Consider the following 14,464-nt stretch of genomic DNA (forward strand, 5'->3'; position numbering starts at 1 on the left):
ATAGACCTACACATAAACACATGCATGAAATAAGTTGTTCATTATAGTGTCAAGCCAATTCACCAATATTCATTATATTTCAAACATCAGGTTGGAAGTTGCACCTTTTTTCAATACTAAACAATGCATGGGAACCAACATGAATGAAAGGAATGATGCAAAAATTGTGGTTCCCAAACATTCAGCTGTCTCATAATAATGTGATGGGAACCAAAAAGACTGAATGAGTGGAGCTTGGTTCCCAGGGTCAAGGGGACAGGAGGACAACATTAGCACTATGGCAGCCTTTGTCAGTCCATGGGATTGATTTCTTGACCTCATTCATTCCTCTTTTAGAAATGAATGCAAATCCCAGAGTTTAATTTATGAATGGGAACCATAAAAAGACTATGGACAATTTTGCAAAAAGGTTTTCAGTTTCCAATGCATTTATTTATAATAAAAATGAGAATCCAAGGCCACTTTCCCTTCGAGTGTTTGTTTCAGGAGATGGGAAGAAATTTGGGGGCAAGTTTGTATTAATGCATGCGAGTGGAGCTTTTGAGTCATGGGTTCCAATGCAATGCATTCTGAGCCCAAGAATTGAGACCCATCAAAGAAACTTTTGAGTTCTGTGCATATAAAGGATAATCCAAGGCAAAAAGGGAGAAAAATAAATAAAAATTATGGAGGGTTAAAGTTGAAGCATTTAAAACTTTTTTTTCTCTCTTTGTATATGTCTTTTTCCACATTTTGAGTGGTAATGATGGATTCTCAAGTGCATGATGTTTTATTATTATTAATACTTTTTTAGAACTGATCAGATTGATTGTTTTCCATAAAAGCATGTTCTCAAGCATTGCAAAAATGGCAATAGATCATATCATTACCATAAATGAATAGCAGTGTTAGCACCATCTTGTTTTGTGAACCTTTTCTTCTTCTTCTTCTTCTTTTTTGTTCCTTTTCCCCCTTTTTTTGTTTTTAAATATTTTATGATTATTGAATAAAACAGTATCAAATGTCCCAACTTTATGATCTGCCCACTATCATTATCCACAGTTGTTGACATTATTGTTCTTTTTATGTTTTAACCAATTTTAGTGAAAAAAATAAGATTTGCATTCACTTATTTATTATTTAACTTCAAACGGCAGAGAAATCTAAAAGAAAAATATCTTGTCAGATTGCAACAGCAATTTGATTCAAACATCCAATACTTTTTTCAATATGTATGTATGTATATATATATATATATATATATATCACATTTTCCCGAAACTTATCAGATTTAGAGTTTAATGTCTTTTTATTTTGTTTAATTTCTTTATCATATTACATGTTTTTCTCAGAACCAAGGTTTCAACACCAATCACTCATGGATCTGCACCTCCACAAGGAATCCATATTCTTTACAGCCAAAATATCTTACATGTACTAATTATTTGTTGTATGGCTTCATTGAATAGTTATACATGAAAACTTAAATAAATAATACAGCTTGAAATATGAAAAATATATGTGTATGTGTGTCATAATCATAAAAAAATTAACCACACTAATCCATGGAAACCATCCATTCATTACAATTTCCTACATTATTATTATTGTTGATGCAACAACTGGATGTATTATAAAATATTTTTCTTGCTCTAATAAATCTCTTAATGTAAAATCATAAATTGAATCAAGAAAATAAAATTTCTCTTTGTAGGTAATATTTTCAACAACAGTTAAACCTATTTACATGCTAAATTAAATAAATTTTAATGTAGCACACCTATTTGTTTATTCAGTTAAAACATTCATTCATTCTTCACTGCCTGTTTATTCTATATTATGCCATCAATAAACAACATTAAATTTCTTTCCCTACTTTTGGAGTATTTATCAACAAACACTTTAATAATTTAGTATTTGTATCACTGACATCATCACATCACATTATATGGAAGGGCAAGTGGTGATTAGAGTATAGAATGGGCAAGGATGGGAAAGAATAAAAATAATAATAAAGATCTCCCTCACGTGGTTGACCAAGTCTGTTGTGGCACGTCAGGGACGGTAGTCCTCAATCACTGAACTCAATGTATGATGACAGGAGCAAGCTCACTCTCCCTCAATCCTTCTTGTGGGTGTGGTGGAAAGAAGGAAAAGCAGGCAGGTACAAAGGGAAGGAAGGAAGGGAGCAAGGAAGGGAGGCCAGACTGAGAGAAGGGGGAAAACGTGGGTGGGGGGCTGAGATTGCAAAGCCCATACATTCTCATATCATATGGCTGGCTGACTCCATACCTACTTGGGTGTTGGGTGTTGTTGTGCTTGCATTGCATTGCATTGCATTGCAAGCAGGCAGGCAGGCAGGCAGGGTGCTAGCTTGTTATCTATTTCTATTTGACTGGGATGATGGTATTGCCACTGCTACTACCCTGTGACTCAGCTTTCAAACAGTCTACAGCTGCATCTCAGCAGCTCAGCTTGGCACTGGGGCCAAGTCCCACCCACCCCATATTCATTCTCCTCCAATTCTTCACCCTACTCATGTTCAATTCCAGATGGAAACATGAGCCATGCTCCCCTAGTAATCATAGAAATCTTTATCCAAAAATAACATTACTAAAAAGAAAAGGTAAGGAAAAAGCAAAAATAAACAAAATAAATGTTTATATATATATATATATATATATATAGTCTTGGAAAAAGAAGGACAGGAAAGGGAAAAGAGGACACCTTGTGGTTCCAAACCCACCACAAAAGTTTCTGAATACATTTTAATGCATTTTATGTACTTTATTATTGTTGTTTTGGATAGAACATAAATATGATGTTAGAAAAAGTGTGTGTGTGTGTGTGTGTGTTTTTTGACAACTGTACTATTCACAAGACCTTTTTTTCTAAATGATTACTTCACACTCCAATTGTAGCTCCAGCAACCATTTTAAATATATGTATGTGTGTCACACATTTTGATCATTTGTTTGATTGCAAGATGGATGGTGCATTGCAACAACAAAGGAGAGAAACCATGGAACATTATCCATTAGAAAGGCATGGTTATATTTCATGTTCTCTCTGCATTATGCAACAAACATCTCTGTGGCTGCGTGGAGCCTGCAGAGCGAATGAATAAGCAAAGCAGATGATGGATGAGAACTAGGGAGCTGGAAATGGATGAATGACGGGTCGGGGGGGGGGAGGGTGTCATGGAAAGGGTAAAGGGGAACGGAAAGGGAGGCTAGGGGGGGGGAGGGCATTGCGGCGGGGTCACACAGCTTCTTCCAGATTCGAAGAAGGCGCTGCTGTTCCAGTAGAGTAGTAGTGGCAACTTATTAGAAGAGCCAGCCAGCAGCGTAGCCTCCCTAGCCCTCCAACCCAAAGCCCCTTTCATGGTCAGCAGCCGACCATTTTCCTTTTTCTTTCGATTGATTTTAGGGATTCCCTTTCTAGTGAACTGACTGGACGGATCGTGTCGTTGTATATTTTTTCAATTCTGCCTCGCTCTTTGTTTTCTTGAAGCGATGGATCTTGCGACTGAGGTTGGGAGGTGCTGATGCCGCTCTTTTTGGTTTTTATTTTTATTTTTATTTTTATATATTTTTTTCAGTTTTTTTTATTCCTGCCTTGAAAGAATTGAATTATGATGAGACTTCTGTAGTTCCGAGCTTTTCTGCGGTTTGATTTGTGTAAGTTAAGTAGCAGGACAGTTTTAGCCGTAAAATTGTGTCTCTGAAGGCGACGAGGAGCCTGACGGAGGTGGTGGTGCTGTTGTGCTGTGCTGTGCTGTAGTTCATAGGTTGGCAAAGCCTGGACGAGGATATTTTTTTCTGTCGAGAAGAGAGAAGCGATGGTCACAAACCAGCTGCCAGGCTCCAGGAGCGGTGTGGTGAGGAGTCGCTTTAGTGAAGACCATCTCTCTCGGTCGACGATTTTCCTCCGCAAGTTTGTAGACCTCATTGCCGTCTTCTTCCTTTCCTTTCCCAACCTTACTTTCATAAGCGGTGTAGAGGAGTCCAGCACCTAGGGTTGTGATTTCAGAGAGGAGAGTATTGGAGACAAGAGAGTCCGAGAGAGCACGTGCGAGTGAGAAGCAGCAGCTGAGGCACCGTGGTTTCTGAAACTCGTCCGGTCCGTTCATCCTTTCCTCCTTGTCCTGGACCTCATCGCCATGTAGAGTTTCTCCACTTTTGCAATGTCCTCTACATTCTCCTCCACTTCCCATTCAGTGAAGTTTGTGTGTGTATCCAAGTTGCACGTATCCTGTGGACCGGCCGGTGTGTCCTAGTGCAAACATTGCTCGGCTGACCGTCGACCGAATCGTTCTTCTTTCACTTATAGTATCAATTTCCTCGTTTGATTAGTGTCCTACTTTGCTGTAGTCATCTGGTCCAACTCCTCCGAACGTGCCTGTCTCTTCCAACTTCCCTATCTCTCACTTCGAGCGGATGACTGTAGTATGAGTTTGGAAAGTGTATTGATATTGTATCTCAATAGTTTGAAGTTTCTGCGTGTCTTGTGCTACACATTTTTTTCCCTTCAGGATGGCTACGCTGCATTTCAGATATTTGCATTGTTGATGCAGTGATGAATTTCTGGCTCTGCATGCGCGCCTCGTCGTTCCTTTCGTTCAGATATTATCCATTGTGGAGCAGGAAGTCTACCTGGTAGACTAAGGTGGCTACCTTAACTTCAATCTCTTCGTTCATGAGTGGTGGTTGTCAGTAGGCTGGGATATTGTACATGTGCTGGTTGTCACTGTGGGCTGTATGGTGGTATGGTTCAGCTGGACGGGTTATTGTAGATTTGAACCTTTTGCAAGGAAGTTTGCGCTCGGCTGAAATCTGGTTTGCGAAGCAATAGTGCTCCAGTTCTTTCCCTGAAGGAATCCAGACTTTGTCAGGCTGTTGGTCTGTTTTGTCCTGTCCAAAACCTTAACTCTATTTTCAGTGAGGCTGAGGGCTTCTTGAGAAGTTCTTCTTGAATGGTGATTTCAGCCTGGTCTAAGTTTCGTGGCCGGGTGCTCCGGTTAAAAGTTGTTGGTAAACTGAAATGTAGGACAGTTCTGGAGGATTGTCAATCCTGTGTCTTCTTGCCATTCAAGTTGCTAGATACTGAAGCGTTGTAAAGGATTGATTGTGACATACATTACAACTAGTTTACATTTTAACTTCCTGAAACTCACTGAACAAGCGTCTTTAAATATTTGAGTATAGCTCTCGAATGGAATCGAGAGTCGTTACAGGAAGAGAGTTTTAGAGGTACAACAAGGTTGATCGAACTGTGTGGAGAGATATTATTGACAGAGGGGAGGCGTATGCCGTACTCTCTGACAATAAAGGCCTCACAGAAAACGAAACAAGTATGGGAAGGAGACGAAAGTTCCGTTCCCACCAGTACACCTCAACGTCGATCCTCTCTTTCTTTCTTGGGAGAACTGAACTGTAGGCCTTCCAATCTAATTCGAACTACTAGTCTTACTGAGGATGAGGCCAAGCATGATCTTTCAGTCCCGAAAGTGAGCCTCACTCCATCTGTCACGTCTGCTCGGGTGGAACGTTTGGTCAGGGAGCGCCAGCTGAGAAGGAGCGGAAGCTGTTATACGCTTGGTGATGAAGTTGATGCGAAAAGTGAGGCCCTGGGGGGGAATGGGGGAATGGTTGGCGGCGGCGGGAACAGAATGGGGGAATGGTGGGCGGCTACTGAACCCCAGAGCAGTCACAGCAAAGCAGGTGCACATATGGACAACTACGAAGGTTCTAGGAACCTGAATGAAAAGCTCCACCCAAGTAAACAAAGATTACTGGTGGTTGCCAATCGCCTTCCTGTTTCTGCAATTCGCCTGGAGGGGGACAAGTGGGATTTGCAGTTGAGTGCCGGGGGGCTCGTGAGTGCACTCTTGGGTATGGTCCTTGAAACCCATAAATTTTAATAAAGGAACACTATTTAGCCACGTTGGTGTTTCTATTAAAACTCCATACATAATGTGTTGCGTGAACAGTGATGTGCCATATATTTTAGATATATATTATGATTGATGCATATATAAACTTGGTCTTGATTCTCGTGTGATTACGACAAAGTACGTAGTGTCGGGATTCAATAGACAGAGAACCGGGTTCCAAATCCAGGTAGCTGCAACTCTATGCTATCGTGCTTGCACTTTTGATCTCCAGGAATTCCTTCATCACTTCACACTGTTTTTAAGATTTGGTTTCACTGGATTGTGCACGATGAGTTCAGGCGCCTTTTATACACATTAGGTCTGATTATATACAGCTTGATCAGTAATATGAACAATGTCGTGCAGGTGTGAAGCATAGTTTCGAAACAAGGTGGATTGGATGGCCAGGTGTCAGTGTGCATGATGAGAAAGGGCGTGCTTCGTTGACGGAGGCATTAGCTTTGAAGGTTGGTCCTGTGATCTTTGATATATGCTTAGTTTGGATTAATCTTGTTTGCGCAGCAGGAAAGAGCTTTGGTTGCATGGCACTTGTTTGGTCTGGTGTTTGCCTTTCGCCCAACAGCGTCTTTTCCTGAGATTCAAGCGGCAATAACTCGTGTTCCTGCCAGTGTCAGATTATTTTATTATTATTATTTTTTGCATTGACATACACTGATTCCGTGGAACAATTCTTATGTGTCTACCTTGTGAGTTTCAGGGTTGCGTTCCAGTGTTTCTAGACGATGATACGGTAGATCAATATTACAATGGCTACTGCAACAATGTGCTTTGGCCTCTCTTCCACTACATTGGACTGCCTCAGGCGGATCGGCTCGCTGCAACCAGGAGCTTGGATTCGCAATTTCAAGCTTATCAGCACGCAAATAGTTTGTTCGCTAAGATTGTTTTTTCACAATATCAAGTAAGTTGTACTCTCTTCTACCAGAATTGACTATCCTGGTCGCGAGCGATTGCATGTTTTTCATATTTACTATTACTGGCAGCACTTGAGCTGTCGTTATCTACTTCCTTGACTTTTCTTTGCGCTTGATTATCTCTAGTCTGTCTAGTTTCACACTCATGCTGGAAATTTTTATCGATGTGGTCGGATCACATAGAATTTGTGCAGCGGATTGTTGTTGTACTGCGCATACAAACAGGGCTATGCTTGTGTTTGGTGGGTGCAATGTAGTATGTTGGGTTTTTGAGATCATGAATTCGTCGATCAACAATTTGCAAGGAGCTATTTTTCAGGCATATTGGTTTAGAATCAGTCAGATTGTCTCAATCGTCTGTCTGAGTCTTCAGAACAAGACCAGCAATCATTCACCTTCCATGAGTAGAAGTAATTTGAAGTCGTTAGAGACACATGTGTTGATAACATCCTTTCTGTTTTTGTTAACAGGAGGGTGATGTGGTCTGGTGTCACGATTACCACCTCATGTGCCTCCCACAAAAATTGAAGGAGTTAAATCCTCACATGAAAGTGGGATGGTTCTTGCACACACCATTCCCTTCCTCTGAAATATATCGGACTTTGCCACTACGTTCAGAGTTATTGAAGGCTGTGCTCACTGCAGATCTCATTGGGTGGGTGCTATTTGCACCTTTGTCTCTTGATGCAACACTTGAAGTAGGAATTGTGCAGTGTGGCGAATCCGTTGAAAGAAAGCAGTTTGTTTATTTTCATGCGAGTGAAGTTGTGACTACAACTGTTGGGTTGTCAACTCCACTCTACTCTTTAGTTTATTGTGTAGTTTTAGTATGAACTGGTTCAGCTGAACTCGAGTTCCTATTTTAGCTATTAGAGTGTGTGACTTGGAACATTTCATGTGGTGCAATGCAGATTTCATACTTATGACTACGCAAGACATTTTGTGAGCGCATGTACACGCATTTTGGGGCTGGAGGGTACTCCAGAAGGTGTCGAGGACCAAGGAAAGCTTACTCGTGTTGCAGCTGTATGATTCTCTCATCTACTGTTCCTGTATGATAGGGGATAGGAAGAAGCTGTGCGTCGGTGCACGTTTGGAGTTAAACATCGTTTACAGAAGCTAGTGTCACTACTTTCACTTCCTTCTCCGCCATATGCTGGTACTCTGGTGATGTTGTAGTGAAGGTGGCAGTGCTTAAAATGTGGTGAAACCTTCTTCCACAGTGGATTAAGAAAACCTAATTGCTTGCTTTGCAGTTTCCTATAGGTATCGATCCTGAGAGGTTCATTTCAGCTCTAGAAACAGAGCAGGTGAAGCTCCATGTGAAGGAGTTGTTGCGTTTCTTTGCAGGCAGGAAGGTAAGTATTATATTCGATGAGCAAGTTTGTATCAGCTGTCAAGAAACAGGGCTTCAATAAGCCTTTCTAGGGTTTTGGATATTGAAGTGCGATATCATCTTTTTAAAATATTCGACTCTGGCCGGGCAGACCTTGGATCTGGCTTGAGAGGTCTTTTTCCTCGATAAGCAAAATGTCTTCGTACAAATTTGGGGTAGTAGTTGTCCTTTTAGTAGACGATTAACATGGTGTTTCATAACTCACGAGTGGCGTTTAGATGCTTATGATGGTTACTTTTCGCACTACTAAGGCTATTAAGACAACATTTTGAAGTAGAGTGTAATCAATGCCGTCGTTATGCGGAGAAGGATTGTCACCTTTGCACCGGAAGAATTAACTCTTCGATCGGCATCCTAATGAAATTGGATGAGTCGCCTTGCTTTATGGTCTTTTAAACTTACGTTTGTAATTTTTAACAGGTGATGTTGGGTGTTGATCGTCTCGATATGATTAAAGGGATTCCCCAGAAGCTGCTCGCATTTGAGATGTTTCTGGAAAAGAATCCTCAATGGCGCGAGAAAGTGATGCTTGTCCAAATTGCTGTGCCAACCCGAACAGATGTTCACGAGTGTAAGACACTCCACTTTATTTAATTTCGCTTTTATTGATTAAACTGGACCGTTCTGTTTTTCAACTCTTCTTGATTGCTTTTGGTAATTCTATTTCTATCTTTTTGCAGTAGCATGGATAAGACAGAATCAGATCGTTTTGAAGACAATGTGTTATTTGAGTTGACGGAAGGGATTTGGTCGGTGCAGATCAACGTTTGACCAGTCAGGTCCATGAAATAGTTGGACGTATAAATGGTCGCTTTGGAACGGTTACTTTCGTGCCCATCAATCACTTGGTACGTTTCTGTTTCGTGTCCTCTTCCTCATTGCACCACCTTCGAATTCTTTTATTTTTCATTTTTTTCCTGCTAGGGAGAGGACGTTTTTCGGCTTAGAGTGATAAGTGATCTTGTGAAGCAGTGTTAATTCACATTCAGTAGACAGGTGGTAATCATGCTTTATGTTTGATGTTCATTGGATATGGATTTGTGAAAATGTGACTGATACGCTCTTGAAGTCCTGAATTCTTGGACTATATTTATGTTTAATCACTTGAAAGTTGTTGGTTCTTTTCAAAAGACCAGTGTAGTGGGGATTGAAGTCCCATGAGAGGGATACTGGATATTTCTTTAATTTCCCATCCAACCTTTGTTGTTGAGACACGACTGGCATTTTCCGAGCTGATTTTAAGTGAATGTGTTCTATGTTTGCAGGATCGATCTTTGGCTTTCCACGAATTGTGTGCTTTGTATGCCAGCACAGGTATTACTCTTGGCCACTTGTAACACTTCATTTTCATGTTTGCTAAGTGTAGAGCGAGTGTTCTTCAGAGTGAGGTTACCAATTTGACATGATAGAAGTAGCCCTTGAATGCTTCTGTTTTTTGAGAATTGTTTGATCTTATGTCTGAACTCTACTTCTGTATAGATGTGGTGTTGGTGACTTCGTTGCGAGATGGGATGAATCTTGTTAGCTATGAGTATGTTGCCTGCCAGCATATGAAGAACACTGAAGGTGTACTCGTATTAAGTGAGGTCAGTCTGCTAATTTACAACTTGAATCTTTTTAAGTTACAAGAGAAAACTGTGTCTGGTTTCGTAGTGCATTTCATAAAGTTCTACTGGACTTCACTTCCGTTTGATATTTCGTTGAAAGAAAGAGAAGCACTAAAGATACAAGTAGTAAGATACTGGTCACTGTTACATTTTGTTTTGTTTGTTACGTTTTTGGTCTCAGTTACTGAAGCAAACATTCTGTGCAGTTTGCAGGAGCAGCCCAGTCTTTAGGAGCTGGGGCTATACTTGTGAATCCTTGGAATATAAGGGAGATGTACAAAGCTATCGAAGAGGCTCTGACAATGAGTGATGAGGAAAGAAAGGAACGGCATCGTCACAACTTCACTCATGTTATGACCCACACGGCTCAGGCCTGGGCTGTTAACTTTGTCAGGTGATATTGAGTACCAAGAGGCGTCCTATGCAGGGCACTGCACTTACCCAGTGTTCTAAGTCCTCACGTATGTATCCTGTGTGCACTATCCAGATATGTTGCATTCGTTCTACTTAGTTGCTGGTGGTTGCAGGTGATCGCTGAAGTTTGATGATTTGCTTCTCCAGTAACTTCTAGAATGGTGAATGTATCATCTTAAACTGAAGCAGCGACAATCTGTAATAATTATGTAACGAAATTATCGTTAATGTATTCATACATGGCTTCTTCTTGCAGCTTGATTGCAAAGATACTAACTATACAGGTTCTGCGAATGCTAGTGAGCTGAACGACACCTACGTGGAGGCTGAGCTTCGAACGCTGAATGAACCTCCAGTTTTACCAGTCGATACTGCCAAGGAAAGTTTTCGGAGGTGTACTAATCGATTACTTATTTTTGTGAGTTTTCTAGACGCACCAGGTTTCTCATTCTTCAATTGCTTCGGTTTGTGAATAATGTTTATTTTTGTGATTTCCCTTCACCGCGCGACTAGAAACATATGAGCACTCTGGCAACTTCTGAATTGATAAGTGTGTTTCTAGTTATTATTCTTCTAGGTAGGTTTCTTGTAAAGAAAGATTAGTGAGAATGGCAGCCGGATTTTTGTCAAACACTGGCGTCTATTACCGGTGCCCCTCCAAAAAGCTAGTTGAAAAGTTTCAAAGTAGTAGCGCCTGAAAAGAAGTCCTTCAGAGCTGTGAATTACCTTGTGTCGACTTTAGATTTCCTTATGTATGAATTGTTCACTTTCTAGGGTCTTATTAACACAGGATTGTGGTGCACAAATGTTGCAATCAGGGTTTCAATTCGACCATCACTGCTGCAGTGGAAGCTCCACGGCGGGATCAGATAAAGGAATCCAAGTTGGGTTTACACCCAGGCATGAAAGACTCCCTCAAGACTCTTTGCTCTGATCCCAACACTGACGTTGTCATCCTCAGTGGTAGCAGGCTGGATGTACTGGAAGAGGTTTCTCCGTTACCTCATGCATTCCATTGGGTTGTATTACAAGCATTGGGTGATCTGTGCAGGTGTAACTGTACCTGTCTGTTTGGCGTTCTTTCGAACAATTTGATATATTTTTGTTTACGGAGATTTCCAAGCCCAATAATCCGCCTCTGTTTTGTAGGTCTTTGGAGAATATGGAATTTGGCTCGCAGCTGAAAATGGAATGTATTTGCGTGATCTTAGTGGTAATTGGATGCCCACTATGGAGCATTTGAACATGGATTGGAAAGAATATGTGCAGGTAAGAGGTGTGGGCTACGTGGATGACTGGCTTATCAGAGATTGGATTTCAGTTTTAGTTCGTGTTGTTAATATTTTGTACAATGCATCGTGGCCTTCGCTGATCAGTATGGAATGATAGCGTTCTAGCATTCTTCATAAGTATTTAGTTTTCATTTTGCAAGGAAATTTTTCCTTTTGAATTTGCCAGTATTTCACTTTGTTGAGGTTTTGTTTTTACAGCGTGTATTTGATTATTTCTGCCAAAGAACGCCACGATCTTATGTGGAGAAACGAGAGACATCTTTGGTTTGGAATTATAAGTATGCTGGTATGTTCTTCATATTTCTGCTTCTTCTGGTAACAATTTTACTGCTGGGGTGTACCTTTTCTGTCAATCCATGTGAGTGAAATTTAGTCAGCTCTCTCATGATTGGATTGAGTAAATTTCCGTAGTGGAAGAGTGTCAGCGACTAATTCCGTATTAATCTATAATACTTTGCAGATGTGGATTTTGGGAAGGTCCAAGCTCGAAACATGCTCCAACATCTATGGACAGGTCCGATCTCTAATGCAGCCGTGGATGTTGTTCAAGGGCAAAAGTCGGTGGAGGTTCGACCCATCGGTGTTTCGAAGGTACGATTTTATTTCTACGTTTGTCTTTTACTGCTTTTGTGCTGTTCGATAGACATTTATGCCTCTGTTTCGATGGCAATCTCTACACGTCTATCTCAGCTAGAATTCCACCTTTCTGTACTGCTGCTTCTAAGTCAGTATAACCCACTATTTGATATCATGGTACGATCATACATGAGTTGGTGTTAGAAGATATCTTGCTCTAACTAGAATTTGAGAGTCATATTGCTTCAGAGTTCGTTTCAAATCTCATATTCGTTCAATCACACCGGTCTGTATGTTTTTACTTGAAAGTTGAATGTAGTGCAATTTTGAGAGTCACACACTGCAATAATCCAAGACATCTCTGGTGTTTATGTCGTCTTGACTCGTTACCCATTTCCACGCAAATTTGTGATGATTTGATGAAATTTATTATAATAATTCACATAATTTCTTTTCCAGTCCCGTAAGAAGTCGGAGGTTTTGGCTCTCTTTTCCCTTCCATGTTACTTGGGCAACTTATGCGTGCCCTCCTTTGACTGAGAATGACAGATCTGGAAAAATCTGCACAGGAAAGAGAAATTTTGGTTCCAAAATTATCAATCTGATGAGAATTGTTAATCAATCAAAATGAACATGCTTAATGTGGATGTTGAAGCTCATTCAAAGGCATCCGTTTTCAATTTGTAGTTCTCTTATGGACGATGTACAGTTTTGAGTACGGAAATTCAGTCTAGCTTTTTAGGGTTTCTTTGACTTTGAAAACTTAACAGACTAATGAAAATCTGCCTGACGTGGTTTATATAATATGCATTTACAGGCGTTGATTCTGTTGTTCATTTGGTTGAGTACTGTGTTTTGTAAAATTTACTAGATAGAATTCTACTTTGGCATCTAATCTATTTGTGTCTCTGCATGTGGCAGGGTGCTGCAATCGATCGGATCGTATTTGAAATCTTACGTAACAAATATCCTAATGGTTCATACACATCAAATATTCAGTTTGACTTTGTCATGTGCGTGGGCCATTTTTTGAGCAAGGTGATTATGTCAACCCTTACATTGTCTTCGAAAACATCGATAATGGTTGAACTCATGCAATTTTTTCGTTATGCTGTTATAGTCTGTTTCGTTTTCCTAGTGTTTTGACGAGTCAAAGCATTTGCAGGATGAAGATGTGTTTGCCTATTTCGATCCGGAGATAGTACTCCATAGAGATTATCGTTGCAGCAATGGAAAGATGGAAAGGAACTTAGATCCACGGTTGCCTGCCAAGTCATATGATCGCGTATCATCCAAAAGTAACAAAACAAGCGTGGTCCGGACTAAGACCTACCCACTTATTTCTCCGGATCATAATGGGTCTCATTCCAGTTCTTCGCATTCAAGATCGAACAGCTCCAAAGACGGCAGTATCTATTCGTACTCTGATAGAGACCTGATGGGAGACCTGGTGAATGTGTCGTCAGATACGTACATCTCCTGTGCAGTGGGAAAGAAACGTTCATCCGCCCGATATTATTTGGATACAGTAAACGAGGTCGTCTCATTTGTTAAGTCACTTGCTGATGCGTGTCCCTGTGAATTGGATTCAGAAGATCAATCGGTGTTATCGGTCGGTTCAGGGTCTGGTCCTCATGTGTCCCCATGTTCTGCTGATTCGTTGCCTAACGGAATCCCTAGGCATGATTTATGAATTACAGTAAAACCATTTTTTTGATATGTTACTGGTACCAGTACCAGTAACGCTACTCCAACTTGCAAGATTCAATCTACTTTGCAGTCACTATCTCTCCTTACATGGCGTTATGTCAGCTTCAGGCCTGGTTGTTTCCTGAAAGAAGTACATGCTGTGGCAAATGGAATGTGTCTGGAGTTTATCAAAGATGAGGTATCCAATGCCTGGGGTGTTGAGCTCAGTGCCTAAACCATCCTTGGTAAGTGTTGTACTATTTTCTCATTTTCCATCATTACTTCCTAAATGTAAATAAAGTAGAGTTACCATTTCGGTTAAATATGAGGATACTTTGCCATCAGGTGGAGTTGGATATGGAGGCCCTTAGCATAGAGCTAACATTGATTTGCACATGGGGTGCCTTTCTGCACAGTTGTAGCCAGCAGGCATCATTGAATATCTTGTATAAACATATCTTGTGATGATGTTTTGATATCCACATCCATGGAGCAGGTCAACTCGAGGGTTCTCTTTGCTAGTGTCCTTCTCCATTGGTTGTCTTTCCTGGAAGTTTTTCTTCCAAAGTAGTCAGAAGGCAATGCCTGGTCATTCTGTGTTGTTGTAGCCTTTTTTCTCCTTCGAAAGTATGCTTCGTCGT

At 40.7% G+C, this 14,464-nt stretch overlaps 1 protein-coding gene across 8 annotated transcripts; it reads left to right on the top strand.

The window, feature by feature from the left end:
* Positions 1 to 3,217: 3,217 nt before the first annotated feature.
* On the top strand, positions 3,218 to 13,882 carry LOC112282167 (alpha,alpha-trehalose-phosphate synthase [UDP-forming] 1). Of its 8 annotated transcripts, none has more exons than XM_024519495.2 (21): positions 3,218 to 3,520; positions 3,763 to 3,915; positions 4,556 to 4,647; positions 5,539 to 5,873; positions 6,281 to 6,381; positions 6,633 to 6,836; positions 7,320 to 7,504; positions 7,761 to 7,875; positions 8,106 to 8,207; positions 8,666 to 8,816; positions 9,005 to 9,093; positions 9,511 to 9,559; positions 9,725 to 9,831; positions 10,059 to 10,246; positions 10,567 to 10,684; positions 11,085 to 11,255; positions 11,416 to 11,535; positions 11,757 to 11,844; positions 12,019 to 12,149; positions 13,056 to 13,172; positions 13,300 to 13,882. In XM_024519495.2, exons 4-21 carry the CDS (start codon positions 5,627 to 5,629, stop codon positions 13,825 to 13,827), a joined length of 2,811 nt encoding a protein of 936 aa, XP_024375263.1. In that variant the 5' UTR covers positions 3,218 to 3,520; positions 3,763 to 3,915; positions 4,556 to 4,647; positions 5,539 to 5,626; the 3' UTR covers positions 13,828 to 13,882. The 8 variants fall into 8 exon arrangements, with proteins under 8 accessions (XP_024375263.1, XP_024375262.1, XP_090106693.1 ...); XM_024519494.3 differs by having other exon boundaries at positions 3,252 to 3,365; positions 3,763 to 4,101; XM_090250567.1 differs by having other exon boundaries at positions 3,252 to 3,365.
* The last annotated feature ends 582 nt before the right edge of the window (positions 13,883 to 14,464 follow it).

The sequence above is a fragment of the Physcomitrium patens genome, chromosome 5, assembly GCF_059467195.1.
Source record: "Physcomitrium patens ecotype Gransden chromosome 5, ASM5946719v1, whole genome shotgun sequence".
NCBI classification, from domain to species: Eukaryota; Viridiplantae; Streptophyta; class Bryopsida; order Funariales; family Funariaceae; genus Physcomitrium; species Physcomitrium patens.

Coding starts and splice junctions, on each gene's coding strand:
- LOC112282167 (XM_024519495.2), top strand. CDS start 5,627: ATGGTTGGCGGCGGCGGGAACAGAATGGGGGAATGGTGGGCGGCTACT. Junction 7,876..8,105: donor AGCTTACTCGTGTTGCAGCT/GTATGATTCTCT, acceptor CTTGCTTTGCAG/TTTCCTATAGGTATCGATCC. Junction 10,685..11,084: donor CTAATCGATTACTTATTTTT/GTGAGTTTTCTA, acceptor TGTTGCAATCAG/GGTTTCAATTCGACCATCAC.